Source organism: Halichondria panicea, chromosome 1, assembly GCF_963675165.1.
Source record: "Halichondria panicea chromosome 1, odHalPani1.1, whole genome shotgun sequence".
Taxonomy (NCBI): Eukaryota; Metazoa; Porifera; class Demospongiae; order Suberitida; family Halichondriidae; genus Halichondria; species Halichondria panicea.
In genome coordinates this window covers 2,173,733-2,190,185 of record NC_087377.1, presented here as the reverse complement: position 1 = coordinate 2,190,185, position 16,453 = coordinate 2,173,733, and the positions used below count along the sequence as shown (strand labels likewise).

General features: G+C 40.1%; 2 protein-coding genes and 2 long non-coding RNA genes across 10 annotated transcripts; 3 read left to right on the top strand and 1 right to left on the bottom strand.

Annotated features, from left to right (window-relative positions):
- The first annotated feature begins 970 nt into the window (after positions 1 to 970).
- LOC135344108 (uncharacterized) lies at positions 971 to 3,293 on the top strand. Its single transcript, XR_010397334.1, has 5 exons — positions 971 to 1,058; positions 1,544 to 1,739; positions 2,316 to 2,442; positions 2,628 to 2,719; positions 2,784 to 3,293. It is a non-coding gene; the product is annotated as an uncharacterized LOC135344108 (long non-coding RNA).
- Positions 3,294 to 3,502: 209 nt separating this feature from the next.
- On the top strand, positions 3,503 to 5,714 carry LOC135343966 (DNA repair nuclease APEX1-like). Of its 3 annotated transcripts, none has more exons than XR_010397315.1 (4): positions 3,503 to 3,861; positions 4,126 to 4,221; positions 4,649 to 4,820; positions 5,430 to 5,714. XR_010397315.1 is itself a non-coding variant. In XM_064541050.1 (2 exons), exons 1-2 carry the CDS (start codon positions 4,618 to 4,620, stop codon positions 5,590 to 5,592), a joined length of 366 nt encoding a protein of 121 aa, XP_064397120.1. In that variant the 5' UTR covers positions 4,437 to 4,617; the 3' UTR covers positions 5,593 to 5,714. The 3 variants fall into 3 exon arrangements, 1 of the variants encoding a protein (XP_064397120.1); XR_010397327.1 differs by lacking the exon at positions 5,430 to 5,714 and adding an exon at positions 4,965 to 5,318; XM_064541050.1 differs by lacking the exons at positions 3,503 to 3,861; positions 4,126 to 4,221 and having other exon boundaries at positions 4,437 to 4,820.
- A 2,571-nt stretch (positions 5,715 to 8,285) lies between these two features.
- On the bottom strand, positions 8,286 to 14,542 carry LOC135332010 (DNA primase large subunit-like). Of its 2 annotated transcripts, XM_064527327.1 has the most exons (11): positions 14,380 to 14,542; positions 14,085 to 14,233; positions 13,890 to 13,976; positions 9,935 to 10,228; positions 9,763 to 9,873; positions 9,615 to 9,704; positions 9,404 to 9,554; positions 9,107 to 9,276; positions 8,924 to 9,050; positions 8,715 to 8,866; positions 8,286 to 8,654 (listed from the first exon to the last, which is right to left on the bottom strand). In XM_064527327.1, the coding sequence occupies exons 8-11, from the start codon at positions 9,152 to 9,154 to the stop codon at positions 8,457 to 8,459; spliced, it is 525 nt and encodes a 174-aa protein (XP_064383397.1). In that variant the 5' UTR covers positions 9,155 to 9,276; positions 9,404 to 9,554; positions 9,615 to 9,704; positions 9,763 to 9,873; positions 9,935 to 10,228; positions 13,890 to 13,976; positions 14,085 to 14,233; positions 14,380 to 14,542; the 3' UTR covers positions 8,286 to 8,456. The 2 variants fall into 2 exon arrangements, with proteins under 2 accessions (XP_064383397.1, XP_064383389.1); XM_064527319.1 differs by lacking the exons at positions 13,890 to 13,976; positions 14,085 to 14,233; positions 14,380 to 14,542 and adding an exon at positions 12,174 to 12,283 and having other exon boundaries at positions 9,615 to 9,873.
- Positions 10,101 to 15,562, top strand: LOC135333367 (uncharacterized). Of its 4 annotated transcripts, none has more exons than XR_010393838.1 (6): positions 10,101 to 10,208; positions 10,373 to 10,485; positions 10,565 to 10,701; positions 10,856 to 11,063; positions 11,212 to 11,326; positions 15,444 to 15,562. It is a non-coding gene; the product is annotated as an uncharacterized LOC135333367 (long non-coding RNA). The 4 variants fall into 4 exon arrangements; XR_010393836.1 differs by having other exon boundaries at positions 11,212 to 11,337; XR_010393835.1 differs by lacking the exon at positions 15,444 to 15,562 and having other exon boundaries at positions 11,212 to 12,177.
- The last annotated feature ends 891 nt before the right edge of the window (positions 15,563 to 16,453 follow it).

Below are 16,453 nucleotides of genomic sequence, written 5' to 3'. Positions count from 1 at the left end.
AGTACATTGAAATAATTATTACATGCCATCAGCGTTAGCATTGCCGATATTGTACATTCATAATTAAGCTATTTTAAACTGCTTCCTAGGCAGACATAGTGGCGTGGCAGAATACCTCGACCAGCCATCAGTAACAATGAGCAATAGATTCAGTGAAGAACAAAGAAAGATACATTGGATCAGCAGTTGAGAATGGAAACTTGGATCAGTATAATTATTATAGTACCAATTATAGTGTGAATGTCAGTACCCTCAAGTGTCAACCACTATCTGCCACATAGCGGGTGATTGTCTTCTTGTAAAAGGTTCTGTAATATATAATATTATTATAATTATATTGCATACAACATGCATGCATTTTGAGTGATTTAGCTTGGCATCATAATAATTATATAGTATTATAGACAACATGCACAGACAAACATTAATATTATATCAGTTACTTTTTTTATTTCCATTAATGGCAACAAAACTTCTTTTTATTGCCTCTTGGGCCGATTTTTGAGCTTTAAAAGTAGCGAAGGCGAAACCTGCAGAGGGCCTGGCTGATATCCCCTTCGGTTGAACCTACATGTGTAGGCCAGCTATAGGTGCACCTTCTTTGATTGAATCTGTGAGGGAGTATAGAGGAACCAGTGACATGAACTCTATATAGTTGAGTCAATGATATATATTCAGCTCATAATTATTAGCCTATAATTATAGTATACACACGATTCCCAAAATTAATGGAGCCTCGGCTGTCAATTCCTTCAGCCCTATATATATATTGACCTGACCACAAAACGCACATTGCATGGCTAACAAACATTTGAATGCAACTAACATAATACGGAACACTACATGCATGCATTCTATACATGGCCCTCACTGTTTCTGGGGGGACACCTGTGTTGGGTGCATGCATGAGTGCATTGTACTGAAGTTCATAGACAAGTTATCTTGTTTGGTGCCCTTACTCGGCATTAAACTATGACACTCTATCTATATCTTCTCTCTATAGCTGACCCCTCCCCACAACCCCCTGGCAGACTCGTCTGGTGGACCTCGGATACCAAGTAAGGATCTATATTTTATTGTGGCATATAAGCTTATACCGTAATGCAGTTAGTTCTATATTCCCATCAACTTGTCCTGATAATTATACTATATAACATGCATGCAGTGCTGGGCCCACTAGCTCATGAGTTGTCATATATATACTGGATTTTACACAGGGAAAATATTTAAATTTCCTGCTACAGTGCTGCTACATTGCAGCCCATAAAATCTGCACATTTCCTGAAAAGTGGCAGGTGTCCTGCAAGTGTCCTGCAACCTACTTACAAAGGATAGTGCAACGTTTCCTGTATAGTTTCCTTTACTATTCCTGAAGAAGTTCAGGACATGTGTGTAAGATTCATAAAGGAAAGTCTACAGGAAATTTTGTATATACTATCCTGAAAGTATAGGAAATTTAGATATTTTTCCTGTGTATATATACTGGATTTTATTGTTTCTGGTACATTTGCAAAAATAATTAAGTCTGCCATCTCCATCCCAGCTCTCAGCATCTGCCACATCGATTTCCCCCCAAATCTCACCTCCTCAACGTCGTCTAGCTCACCGCAACACACCAGGCCCATGGCATCTAAATGCAGCTGCAAGTACTACGACTGGATCGTGCAACAGCTGTGTGTGTGTGCCCAGGAAGGTAGAACCGGCAGCAACTGCATCAGAGCTACAGGTGCACCAATAAGGTTAGTCTCTATCCATGTTGTTATACCGTATAGCGGGTAATTTTCGTGGGGTAAATATTAATTATTTTCGTGGGCAGGCTGACCTCCACGAAAGTTTAACGTAGGCGTGGCTTACCGGAATGCAGTGCAGGCAACGAGACTAAACGAAATATTTACTCACCGTTTTTGGAGTTGAACGAATTTTTTACCCCACGAAACTTACCCGCTATACGGTAGTTAATTCACTCGGTGTTGTGTGTGTGTGTGTGCAGTGCTTGTCGAGTGCTCGAGTTTTTTAGTACGTCTATCAACCTACATAGTGCAGGTTGATAAGTCATCTCTCTAGCCTAGAAATATGGGGGCTCCGTTAGTTAGTATTTGTGAAGATATAATATAGGTCGATAATTAAGATGCATTGAAGTTGTGTATAACTGCCAACAACGACACTACTACTCTAACACAGAAATCTATAGAGAGAACTAATCAATTTAGATCTATATGCGCATTCACAATTGTATCCATGCCGATTGTAATTCATGCACAAGCACACTTCTTGTAAATACACTTAAGTCTGTGTCATTGATTCCTCCCTTACAGACGACATCCATTTATTTAGGAGGCCTGCAGAGCTAACTGTCTTCAGATTGATGGATTTCAGATAGAGTTGACACCTTTGATTCCAACCCCACCAGGTGCAGCCTCTTCGTCAGCCACCCCAGAAACCGTGAGGCCATGTATAGAATGCATGTAGTATTCTGTATTATGTCAAATACTTGATAGCCAATTTGCATTGTGCATATCAGATCAATAGGGTCGAAGGAATTGACAGCCGAGGCTCCGTTAATTTGGCGAATTGTGTGTATATATGCATATTACTACTGTATAACTGGTTCCTTCACCCCCTCACAGATGGTGTCCAGAGAAAATTATTTGGGAGGCCTCCCTGCGCGTACCACCAAAGGGGATATCAGGGAGCCCTCCGTTGTTTTGGCGGCACCAGCGTGAGTCATTATTAAGGGTGGTGGTTCGACAACTTAACTTATGCTATACTTCTCTCTTGTACAGAGTCTGGTCTTACCAGGAAGGAGAAAAGGAAGGGGGCACACTTCTGCTCATAATCGCTATAAAAAAGCGGGCAGTGCTGGTGCTGAACAATCAGCAACTAAAACGGAGTGGACTCGACTATCTTCAACTGCCTCACCTCACATCAGAAAACTGATATATACACCTCACATCAGCATGGTATGCTGCAGATGTAAAAAAAGGACTATGTAGCGGGTGTGTGTATGCCCAGGGGGGCACACCCTGCACAAATTTTTGCAGCACAAGATGCTCAAACCAGGTTAGTCTCCCTCCATGTTATTATAGTTAATACTCAGTGTTGTGTGTGCAGGTGGTGTGCATGCAGTGCTGGTCCCACTAGGGTTGTCATAACTCAAAATTATACACTTGTTCTCTGGTGCATGGTCTATAGTGGTCTATAAAATTACAAGTGTACAGGATTAAGCTACCACTATACTACTTCATGTATGCAGACCTATATCATTCTGTATGATTACACTGAGCTGCGTAAGGCTATATAAGTGAAGCCCTGTTTAGTATATAATTATAGCAGCTGTTTTTATGCACTCGCATCGTATACAAGACTGAACCAGTTATCACTAGGTGTTTGTAGTACAATAGTACGGAAGCATGTACTTGATTTAGTTTATGTGATTCCTCCAATTCCCTCACAGGCTAGTTCTTCCACCCAGTGTGCCGCACTACTCCCGATATATAGAACCTCTCACAAGAAGGTGCATGATCACCATGATGGCAAGTAGATCCCCTCCAACCAGCTGGTTCAATTGTGAACACCCACTCACTGACATTAGACCACATTTGCCAGTAGCTACCTTTAACCCAATAGCCAACAACGATCCTAATAACGCAAAAAGAGTGATTCTAACCAATTGCTAAATCTATATAATATTTTATACACATCCATTATTATATCCACGATTGCATGCACAAGCACACTTCTTGTAATACACTTGTGTCATGCACTGTCATCCACTCCTTTACAGACGCCTTCGTTCTCTACCCCACCTCCTGAGCAGCCACAAACATCCCTGCAGGTTCATCTGGTCCATCAGCAGAAACCGTGAGGGCCATGTATATATTAATGTGAATGCATGTATAGTGTTCCGTATTATGTTAGTTACATTCAAATTAATGTTTGTTAGTCATGCAATGTGTGTTGCAAGTGTTTTGTGGTCAGGTCAATAGGATCGAAGGAATTGACAGCCGAGGCTCCATTAATTTGGGGAATTGTGCATATAATTATACATTAACTATAACAATAATTATGAGCTGAGTATATATCTCAACTTGAGTTATGTAACTGGTTCCTATCACTCCCTCACAGGTCCCAAAAAATGCATTTGGGCGGCCTTTATCCAGGCGTGACTATATAGGAGAGGTTAAGGAGGCCCTCCTAATCCTCCCTTGTTTCGGGGAAAGCGTGAGTCATTATTAAGGGTATAGTAGTAGTTCAATCGATTAACTTGTGCTATACTTCTCCGTTGCATATACATGTATATATAGATTGTGATTAACCCGGCACAGGCCCTAACGAGCAAAGCCGTGGCTGAGGTTCCTCCACCCCCTCGCAGGCAGTGCTCTTAATTACTTAGGAGGCCTCTCTTTTTTAAAACACTCCGGTATTATACTATGTAACCATAGAGTTTGTTGTGTCTTTCCTCTATACCCTGTACGTACGTAGTACTAGCTTGCTCTGTCTCTGAACTTTAGTGTCAGTACATACGCACACTGGCACTGTATGCTAGGAGGTACGCACACTGGCACTGCATAAGAGATAGGTATACCTTCAGAGTTTGCGTTGACTTTGTGTACATGCATGTATATATTTTGTATGTATCTACTCGTAGATTTGAAGAACCCCAAGACAAACACAAAGACAGCTGGTTTCACGCCCGAGGAGAGACAGGACTTCACAGAGCTACTGGAGGAGAGTTTCGTGGACACCTTCCATCACCTGTATCCCGACCTCGCTGGAGCGTACACTTACCAGTTCAACGCCAGAGCCAAGAACACTGGCTGGTGAGTGCTTCTGCATTACTCTAGAAATAGAGTGTAATTTCAGTGTGTGTGTGAGCAAAGCTGTATAGTTACAGCGGAACCATTTTATAACACAAAACATTTGGGTTTGTCCATTATAATTACCGTATATCTTCTAATTTATAGGACACTTCTAATTACCCCGGACTCTCTTTTGGGCAATTTTCATTGTTCTAATACAACGGACACTCCAGTGCTTTAATATTACTAAATATCCGGACAATAATTATACTTTGAAAAGTTGAGTTACATTCACAGACGGCAAGTAAGACTTAGAGTGCTGCAGTTAGATAGCTATAGTTTTAGATAGCTAGTGCAACTATTCAATCGCACAGTGTTCTATTAAACTTAGCTATCTCGCATGCAGTTGCTTGCTTGTTCTAATTATTCCAGACACTTCACATGCTCTATAAAAATCTGTTCCAATTATACCCGGACAATTTCCAAAATAATTATTTTTTGCTGTCCGATAAATAAGGTATGTAGGAGGTGGGCTTATATCGTAGATGGTTAAGAGTGGCCATTAAGTACATTACTGTTTAATAATTATTATTATGATTATTATTATGATCACATTTTCTTTTTCTTCAGGAGACTGGATTATTTTGTGGTGTCTGAGCGGCTCCTCCCTCATGTAACTGATGTGGTGATTCGTAAGGAGGTGTTTGGGAGCGACCGTTGCCCATTGGTGATTGGATTGACAGACCACACCCACAAGAGAATGACGAACCCTGAATTGATTGGCTATCACTAGCTGCATTTAGCCATTATACGACTATCTAACATAGAATGCAAACAAATAACAGTTAATGTGAGCACTTTTACTTAATATGTTCTGGTGATGACTACGTTTTTCATCTTTCTCCCTCTATTTTCTATCTGGTTGCCATGGTGTTGCAAGATGTCCACTCATGAGTCGTGAAGGGATAATATAATTATTAGGCTAGGTCAAGTATAATTAAAGGGAAGGTACCATGAAAAAATAAAGTTTTATTTTTTTGCCTTAAAATGTTCTTTGTGGGGTATAAAATAGCCCTGAGACAAAAAAATATTTTTCTGAAAATTAACTTTTCAGAGAAACAGGACTGTAGAAACACAATTTCTGGCTTAAAATTTTGCTTCCTGTTGTGGTCAAATGTGGGCGCGGTCAAACGTGACGTCAGAGTAGGCATTTGTGCTGCATGTAAAATGTATTCTGTGTGTGTTGAGTGTGTTGCAGCTGGTTGCTCCTTTACATCTAGCAGTCATACAGTTCTCTCAATTGAAATATGAGTGGGAAAAACAAGTCCTATGTACCAGAGCTCACTGAAAAGCAACAGAATCCTGTTTTTGTGTACAGTGAAAACTCACAGATATGACCTCCCTTGCTGCTCAGTTTGGGATCCAAAAGAGGAAGAAGCTGAGATCTGAGGTCTGGAGCCATTCTAACTGTTTTCTATAAGGCAGTTATTCAGAAATAAACTGCCATATCGTCCTGTAAAAAGAGAGGCCCTGAGATCAGAGTCATGGAATGGAGAGATAGCCCTATAGAGAAGTGCCCGGTCGGCCGCTGTATACGGAAAAGCGAGAACGGAGACAGGTTAATAGCTTCTGTTTTTGTTCAATCATGTATAATTATAATACCTCGCTGCAGTTGATACTTGATGCTTTACAAGAGACAACCTCTCTATACCGTGACTCCTGCATGTAGACCCGGCATGCAACTGAGACTCCTGATCAGACTACATATGCATGCAGTACCTCTCTTCCTATTTTCATGTTGGAAACAACTTCAGCAAGGGTCTCATTGTCATGCAAAGACAAGTGAAACCAAAACTTGACGTGTTAATAATGTAAAGATTACCGATAGTAACTCAAACCCCATCTAAATTATAAATTATAACTACCAAGGATGTCGATATTTAGTGTGAAGTGCTTGGACTCATGCATGGTGACTCTCCCCCTGTTGTTAAATCCCATACAACCTAATTTTGAGCCCAGCATCTTCTTCTCCTAAACGTTTGTCGCGACATTGACAAAAACGTAACTTTTAAATTGTCTCAAGAGTAATACACGTAATACAGGTTGAGTCAATAATCCTGCATGTGAAGAAGAAGGAAATTTGTTACGAATCGCAGCTATACTGCATGCACAGCTTGGTAGAACAACTCGTATAATTATGTCTTCCAAGCCAGCCCCAGCACAACCGACTAGTTAAGAAAGTTATACCTTTCGCACTGATAAACTTACTGGTGTATACTTCATTCTCATCTGCCTCACCATATCTGTGTTTGTGGGCAGTGTACGCCATCTGTAGCACCCACATATCAAGGATCAAATCCATCACACTGATTCTCTATTGGTATATACATTTCTACACAACGTACTACCGCATGCATTCACACCTGACACACTCAATTGCATGACTGTATACTTATACATATAGACCTAGTCTATATACTAATTAGTCAATTAACATTTCCTATCCTGCCTTCATTGTCACCATCATCATCACCACTCGAACTAGCATGGGAAGGCTTTCTCGCTCATACAGATATGGCTCCACAGCGCTTGTTTTATCTTCACTGCAGCTTTTTTCATGCTCAACAGATGAGAAGGAGTAGGAAAAACTCAACTGGCTTGAAAATCATAGCTAAAATCACATGTGTCTGTCAGTCAGACTCATGCAGCCACCAGTATGCATCAATTCAATGTTTACTAGTACCTACTCTGACGTCACGTTTGACCGCGCCCACATTTGACCTCAACAGGAAGTAAAATTTTAAGCCTTTCTTAACAATCCTGTTCCTCAGAAACTTTAATTTAAAAAAAAATTTTTTTGCATCAAGGTTATTTTATATCTCACAAAGAACATTTTAAGGCAAAAAAATAATATTTTATTTTTTCATGGTACCTTCCCTTTAATAATTAATTTTATTACCCATAATTAATTAGCTTCTGGTGAATAATCAGCTAGGGGACTTAGAAAGGGCGGCTAATTTATGAGACACAGACCATCAGATTCACTGCCCGCTTTATACAAACCACTTCCGGTGACCCAAAGTAGCGCTTGGGTTATTCACGGGGCTCCGGAGCTGGTGGTTGGGTGTCGGGAAACTGGCATCTGCCATCAGAGCGCTACTTTATCCGGAGTTCTGTAACTCACAGTATGCACTGCTAGGTGTGGTGTACTTTATGCTGCCCTCGAAAGCAGTACTTATGCTACCTTAAAAAGTAGTACTTATGCTGCCCTCAAAAAGCAGTACTTATGCTACCTTAAAAAGTAGTACTTATGCTACCCTAAAAAGTAGTACTTATGCTGCCCTCAAAAAGCAGTACTTATGCTACCCTAAAAAGTAGTACTTTACCCCCTAAGCAGTTTCTGGCCAGACCGCTTTTTTTTTTTTTAACATTAGCAGCACTGACTGAATTGGCTCAGTAGATTATAATTATAATTATAGGATCTGCTCTGCTTGTCATTATAGTATAGTGACTCAGAGAACTGATCTTTCGCTAATGACAAGTGCAAGTGACACACGCAACACAAAAACGTATACACAGCGGATCAAAGAGTGTTTACTACTAGAGAGCATGTTGTATACATACAGGTGGTAGGATATAACTGGTGGTAGAATATAGCTAGAATTGGTCCATTTCTTCTTCAAAGTTCTGCATGTCTTGAATTGATATATCTCCACAAAAATCATCCTCTGCTTTCACTTCAGTCTTTACAGTTGGCAGTCTTGTCTCTTGTTTACCACCAGTGTCCCCACGCTGCATTCGGCTCTCCCGGAAATACTGAGAGGGGTGCTCCAAACTGAAAGGGGCAGCTTCAATCTGAAATGACAAACCAGTATTATAAACAAATAAAAACAGCAGAAGGATTTATTAACTCACAGCATGAGTGATCTCATAGTATTTCTGACAGGCTAGTTGGTAGTGGTCATCCTTCAGATAGGCGGTGATGTTAGTGACTCCTTTATGTGAAACTCCATGAGTGGTGAGCATCTGTCGAATGTGACAATCATCCCAGTGACGAAAAGGACACCCTATAATTATATACAGACAAGTATGAGAGAGTACAAGAGTATTGTAGGTGAGCTCACCGTGATGGTCTCCTTGGCCTGGATTGTTGGAGAGAATGATTTTGAGGCAACTGTAGGGAGTGTAGTTGGCCCTCTTGCCCTCTTTACCATAGCTGTGTCTCACATTGTATGCATACTGCTTCTCAAACTGTGGGAAATCAACACCAAATCAAATGTACAACATGTGCCTATAATAGTGTACACCTTCTCTGGTTCCATTTTCTTGACAAACTCTGCTCTCCAGAAGGCCATAGCTTGGTCCAGTGTGAGTCCAATGCTCTTGAGGAACAGTCCGTACTGTAGACGACCGAAGTGCCTCAGATGGTGTTCTTTGCGCAGGGTCTTATACAGGGAGGAAAGGACTGCTTCAAGACCTACACAAATTATATAGGGAATCTATATAATTATAACCAAACGTACACACAAATCTACGCTGTACAACAAAAATGCAAGCCATGGTTAATTATTTAACTAATCTGAAGCACATGCACAAAGACTCACGAAGTCAATCTGGGCCAGTGAGATGCTTCCCTGCAGATTCTCTCCCATGCACACTGGAGAAGTCCTCACCAAGGTAGCAATGTTTGATGGTCTTGAGCATGGGAGCAATCCTCTTATCATCATCCACCACTGGTAGGTGGTTGCGGGTCTTCTGCAGGGGAAGAAGAAATGAAATAGATGATGGGTACAGAGAGGGGTGTGTTTTACTTACCACTAGTTCCTCAGAAAGCTTCTGTCTGAACTTGTTGCACACCAAACGAGCAATCATTTCCTCATTGTTGACGGGTATGTACACAGCGCCCTGAGGGGACGGTAGGTTACACACAGACACACAGTGCTTGCAGAATGGAAGCTTATACACTCTTGATGACCACTTGTCTGCTCTGAACCAAGTCCAGGGCGTCAGCAAATGGTACAATGTAGAAGCTGTCAGGACTATCTCGATAGAAATTCAGTTCTTCATCCTTCAGCTGGCCAAAGAATTTGAGCATTTATTTATATTTGCCTAAAAATTAATAGTTATAGACTCACCTCACTGTCTTCCCTGCTGACAACATCAAAGTTGAAGTCATCTTTGTAGCTGTTAAAGAACTCTGCTCGCTCAGAAAACCCTAACAATTCTCTAAATCTCATTCTCAGCAACTCTGTTTCCAGCCTGAAACCTGAAGATGTATCAAAACAGAAGAAGGGGGTGGGGCTCACTATTTCTGCACATGCGATTGATTGCGACTAAACCTCGTGGTTGAAATTCAACTCTGTGGAGAAACTCCAACATGGTGGCTTGTCCTTCCAGCCTAAGCGACTGGTAAGTGGATTGTTGTGTACCTATAGTGGGTATAATCATAGTAACTTTTGTGCTAATAATTATTTTATGTATGTAACTAGCAAGCGTGAGTTGTTGCTGTTCGGCATTCTGCATTCTGCAACATTTCAGTCTGCAACCTATTAACAATTATTGCTGTTTTGCAGATGTCTCAACTCTTAATTGACAACACAAACCAGCGAGATTGATGTGACCGACTGCTGAATGTGCCAGCAGATACACAGCACTAGATTACTAACAGAAGCACTCAAATAAACAAGTGAGTCAAATACAAGTGAAGGAACATTATTCAGTATGTTCTATAAAACTGCATGCTAACGATCACTGTTGTTTTGCAGATGTCTTTCACATTTCAACTCTTAGTGACAACACAGCGAGACTGACTACTGCATGCGTATGTGGAGGTGCAATACAAGCTCTATATCATTATATGGACTGAACAGTGCAGTGTTGGAAGCAAGCACACGTTAGACAAGTGAGGAATATTATTCCGTATAAAATTATAGTCTTATGATTGTAGCTATAGTTATTTAGCATAATTTCATGCATGAAGCATAATTGTTGTAATACTTTTAAATTAACTCAAGTGACAATATATAATTAATTATATTCTTTTTTCTCCCATGCAGGTCTTAACTCTGCAAGAGTGTACTGGAGCTAGGTTGTTTCCCAAGGGGTAGTCACTCCAATGCCATTGAAATTTGTAAACAAGAGTCTCTACAGTATGATGGGAGTTCAATGAAGTTTTGGATAACACCTGCATGTCTTGTTGTTATTGTCTGTTGGTCACCACCTGGGCACTCCCCTGGACTCTGAGACAACCCTCAGTTGTGAGAAGTAGGTATTGTTTTATGTTTGTGGTTCAGCACAGTCACTTGTGGTTTTGTGGAGAGAGTACAGTGTGCATAATTATAGTGTCTGCATGTGTAGTGCTTTGTGACAGCATTGAACACTTATCACTTTGAATATTCATGCACATCTGCAGACTGATGAAATAATAATGGTCTGTTGCTTGCAAGTTCGTTTCCCGTTTCTATGCTATCAAGATCGTGACAGAAATGAAAGTAGTGTGACTGTCTCTCTTCCTTCGACTGAGCTCTGTACGTATCAGGTGAAATAAATACAGATATTACACTTTGCCCATTCACTGTCCATTAGTGCATGCAAAGTAATGTCCCACTGCAAGGTATCTAAGTTTGTTCATCATTGTTAGAATATTCCATAGAGAAGAAACGCTCTCGATGTTTCAATGCTTATACATAATTATATATGATTGATTTTGATATGGGTACACACTCAGAACAAGTGTTATGGGCAAAGTGTATGACTGTCAGGGTTCTATCTGTTTTATTGTTTGGGAGAAGGTAAATTGAATATAAAGGAAGTTTGGAGAGGGTCCCCCTATAGGGAACATTTTTCATATGGATTCTCAGAATGAAAGCCTGATGCCATTTATATAGCTTTTGAAATTAAGAATTTGCAGATAGTAAAGTATCCTCTGTATAATGCCTATAGGGAGTTCGAGAGCTGGAATCCCCCCCCTGCATGTTAGTATATAATCTTTCCATCAAAATGGAAAACGTTGAAGACCAGAGCTATAGTTGAAGATGATCGGTTTTTGAAAGATTTCCACACGTGGTGGTAGCCTACATTAATAAGAGTTGCACCTTGCCAACCTCTGAGCCCTCCTATACTTGTCTAAAATTGCTACGCCTTGCACTATTGCATGTCTTAAATCAGATAGGATACAGAGTGACATTGGTGTGTTAACGTAACCCCATGTTGTAAGGACAACAATGGAGGAAATGCTAGATCCAATAAAGCCAATGCTATTGTGTGGTTAATTAGCAATTGTCCAGTTCATTCTTATGGCAACAGTAGGAGGACAAGTGCTGTGGTCGACTTCCCTCATGACCCCTTTAAACAATCCAACAAACTAAAACTTACCGGGGGAGTTCGTAGTAGCTGCTTGGAAGTTTTCTGAACGGGGGTGGTTGTTCTAAAAGTATTTTCATGGTATAAAGGCAAATAAATAAATAATTCAGACATTCGTGATACTACAACTATATCCCTTTAGACTTCAAAATCACGTAGAAACTTCCTAAACAGTGCCTACCATAATTATAGCAGGTAAATTTGGGGAGCCTAATATTTCGCAAAGAGGCAATTCATATCTATATTATTGGTGATTTTTAATTTGATAATCGTGCTGTGTGGTATTATTGACCTCATGCGATACTGTGGCTCAACCTGGCTAAAAATCAAGCAAAAAAAAACATTGGTGCTATTTTTAATTTTGGCGCCCCTCACCTTTTGAATTGGCATATTGCCATGGTTACTATAAATTCTCACCCTGACGTTTAATCTTGACTTCTGCTCATCTCTGACTGATTGCAGCTGAAATTCATTTGTCACCAAATGCAAAAATTTCTGGTTTTGATTATAATATTATACATTTGGAACTGGAACACTTTTGTGCTTGTCGTATAATAAAGCTGTGCAGGGGCGGATCCAGGGGTGATTTTGAGGGGCTGAAGCCCCCCCCTTTTGAAAAAACTACCATGTGTTGTAGTCTGACTCTACAACAATTTTGCCACCAATTATGCATCTGTAGACTCACTTGAAATCACTTGAGAGATGCTAGACAACAGCTACTAGGAGTATAAAGGATCTAGGGTAGCTAGCTGGACGTACCTAGCTAGCTAGCTAGCTGTACGTACGTACCTACATCTGATCAGTACAGTATCACCATAGTAAGTGCAGAGGTCAACGTCATTAATATGAAAGTTCAAAGGTCAAATCTTGCAAAAAAAATCGCCTCCGGCGAGGCTGCCCTGGGCGGCTCTGCCGCCCTCGTACGGGGCTTCGCCCCTTTCTAGCTAGCCCCCCCCTTTTGTTTTTCCTGGATCCGCCCCTGCTGTGTTCTCATTTTTACTGCATTTACTAGTTTTTGGAGTTATTATTATTGAATTCTTAAAGCCCCCAGCCCACAAATCGCGGCCGTTATTCTGAATTAAAGTATACTTACAGAAATGACACAATGTATTAGTTCAGTAAACATAAGTTACAAAGTGATTTTGATTCTTGCTATTCTTCGCAACCTTTCTGCTGTGTGTCATGAGACTAGATTCAGACATGCATCTTAATTATGTACGGCTAGTAGAAGGCAGGATCTGTACATTGTAACGTGTTAGTGTAGATATTGGCAAACACTGAAGCGCAGTTGAGAACTCAAACTCATGGATTTTTATCGAGGTTACATAACTTATGATGTACATGTAAGTCAAGTGTTCAGTGGGTATGCCTATGATTGGAAGCAGATTAGTTTTTAGACGATGCCTTTACACTCTTGAGTACCCAGTCTATCCCATCATGCATGTTGAGATCAAAGTTATTCATGGCACATTGTATATGTGTATGTATACTGCTCTCAAATGCATGCTGTAAGTACTGCAGTTGGTCTAAGTCTGGTATTATACTTAAATTAGCAACTACTCACTTTTTACCATCTACCCTTTACAGTGAGTAAACATCAAAGCATGTACAATTACCTAGTACGTATAATAATTCCAATAGGCACAGCTCTATGGTACCCAAAACCAGACTCAATGGTACAATATTCTAATATTCTCGCTGATAGCTAGGGCTAAGTGTCCTACTCACCGCAATCCCTTCTTCAGTTTTGGCCGAGCATGGTTGTATCTGCCATCGTCTGTCAGTCAGCTCAGTTAGCTTCATATCGTTGCTGATCTGTGGGGAATGAATTACATGCAATGATGATCACACAATTCTTGTAGGTACATCATTCATGTAACTAAGGTCTACTCTCAGCTAGAATAAACGGAATAGTACACTTACATCATCAGCTTTTAAAGCCATCCCTAGGTCTTGTTTATTTGCAAACACTAGTAGGGGTACTCCAGTGAGTTTATCCTCCACCAGAAGCTCATCCAACTGTACTCGTGATTCTTCTAGTCTACCAGAATCAGTGCTATCCACAAGTAGATCTGAGGTGTCAATGATGTGGGTTTAGCAGGTTTGACCATAATAATTATAATTATATAGACTAAAATTATAGCCGTACATTAATTTTGTATATTATTTTGTACATACATGTATAGTACAATCCTGTTGCCATTCTACCCCAACGTACCTTCATATCTCTTGCAAGCACAGCATTTCCATCATGGGGTCCCCAGTACATAACTATTGTTCAATTTTGTTAATGCCTTTTAGGAATGGAATAAACAATGGTAAACTCAACTAGCCAAAATGAAACACAATAAGTACAAGTTGGAGAAGTTCCAAAACAATAGAATAGGTGATAATAATTATAAAGGTACCGTTTTTGATAATTATTTCAATTATTTTTTCGCTATTTCCATTTTCTAATACATAATTATACTAATGTTAAAAAGATAATCAACATTTACGTTAGTTGATTTAAAGTGATCGCGGAAGTGAGGTCGAGGGTGGAGACAATTAACTGCTTCCCCCCACCCACTAGAATAGATCTACTATATAGGGACTAACCTTGTTTGTGCACGAAGACCCTGGGGGGCAGTATGTGCAGGGGGCAGTATGAGCAGGGGCTGCCTTTCTTCTGGCACACACACGACTGACAGGTGCCAGTTCTACATCTACAGCATCTCGCGGTTGACATATTTAATTTGTGTACATTCAACAAATCTAATTATTACATTTATAATTTATCAAGTCATCGGATGCTAAGTTACTCACCAATCGGTCCTTTGATAGCTTCGCTTCAATTAGCGCTGTATCGTCATCTATGTGTCCTACAAAGAAGCGGAACTGAAACTTTCTGATTGAGGAGCTCATCGCAAGTATAATAATAGCATAATTATTTATATCAACTTGCAATTCTTTCGATGGTCTGAGTATTCCCTGCCATTCAATCAATAAGTATAGGAGATATCAGGATACATTGACTACGCACATCGACTCAAGGTACTACCAGTAATAAAGGTGGTTGATTCTAACATGTATTTATAACATAAAATTATACCTCACCCCAATGATCTAACTGCCGTATAGCGGGTAATTTTCGTAACTACCAATTTAGTATTTTAAGTACAGCTCAACAGCTTAGGATAGTGATGCATTGAATCTCTTGCAGTAGAATAATTCCGTCGTTTTAATTTTCGTTTGATACGAAAACTTTCTATGTGGTATTATACATGTACATGATAATTGTAGGTGGATGATTTTGATCCCATATTCTCGTCACGGAAGAAGCTGCTCCCTAGACACAGTGACTTGAGCTTCTATAACTGGGACACTAACTTCTCCTCGTCCAACTCCACTCCTAATTATCTGGAACGTGTGAGAAATATGAAGTACGTGGGTATAATATATAAGAGGTGGTTGCCAAAATATGTATTAATTACATGTCGTCATGTTTTCGTAGTTTTTCTTTGAAGGGCTATAACTTGTGTTGGGAACGTCCAATTTCAAAAAGCTAATTATTTTATTAGTAGCTGTTTGGTAGTGCTACAATAATATTATGGTGTCCTTAGATTCCATTTGAGTGTATTTAGCAGGGAACTATGAGCTATAGTACCAGTACTATAGATTGCTCTGGGCTACAAACTACAACATTGTACATTGTATTGTGATTTACAAGAAGATACACATGTAAAAATTATTGTAGCTACATGTAGATGCTTTGTCTAGTAATTATAATAACAGAACTAGAATGAAAGAGAGAAGCTCTAGTTTCTTTTTTTGGCTTTGTTCGAAAGCAGTAGGAGACGCTCGTTTTTTGGGCAGTGTGCTGTGCTTTTTTGCTGCAAGGCTGCATGGGGGAGGAGCTGGATGTATGGAAGTGCTGAGATTCTAGGTTTGGCTTCTTCTCCTAAAGTTCCTTTCGCTTTGTGAGAGTAGTACGAGTCGCTCGTTTCTTGGGAAGTGTGCTGGGCTTGTTTGCTGCAAAACTGGGGGAGGAGCTGGATGTTTTCGTTTTGTGGGTGGAGCTAGGACTATAATTTTGTCCATCAAACTGAGGTGGAGGAACAGGGTTGACTTGAATAGAGACCACAGATTTAGTAGAGACACAGAGATGTCAACTTTAGATATTAGTTTTCAAAAGAATAATGATGCAGTTGCTAGGTTGGCTGTTTATATAGGTTGACTGTTGCTAAGCTAGTGCATTTCTAGTAGCCAATAGGTTTAAATAGAAGCCCTCGAGCTTTGGGACACTATAACAC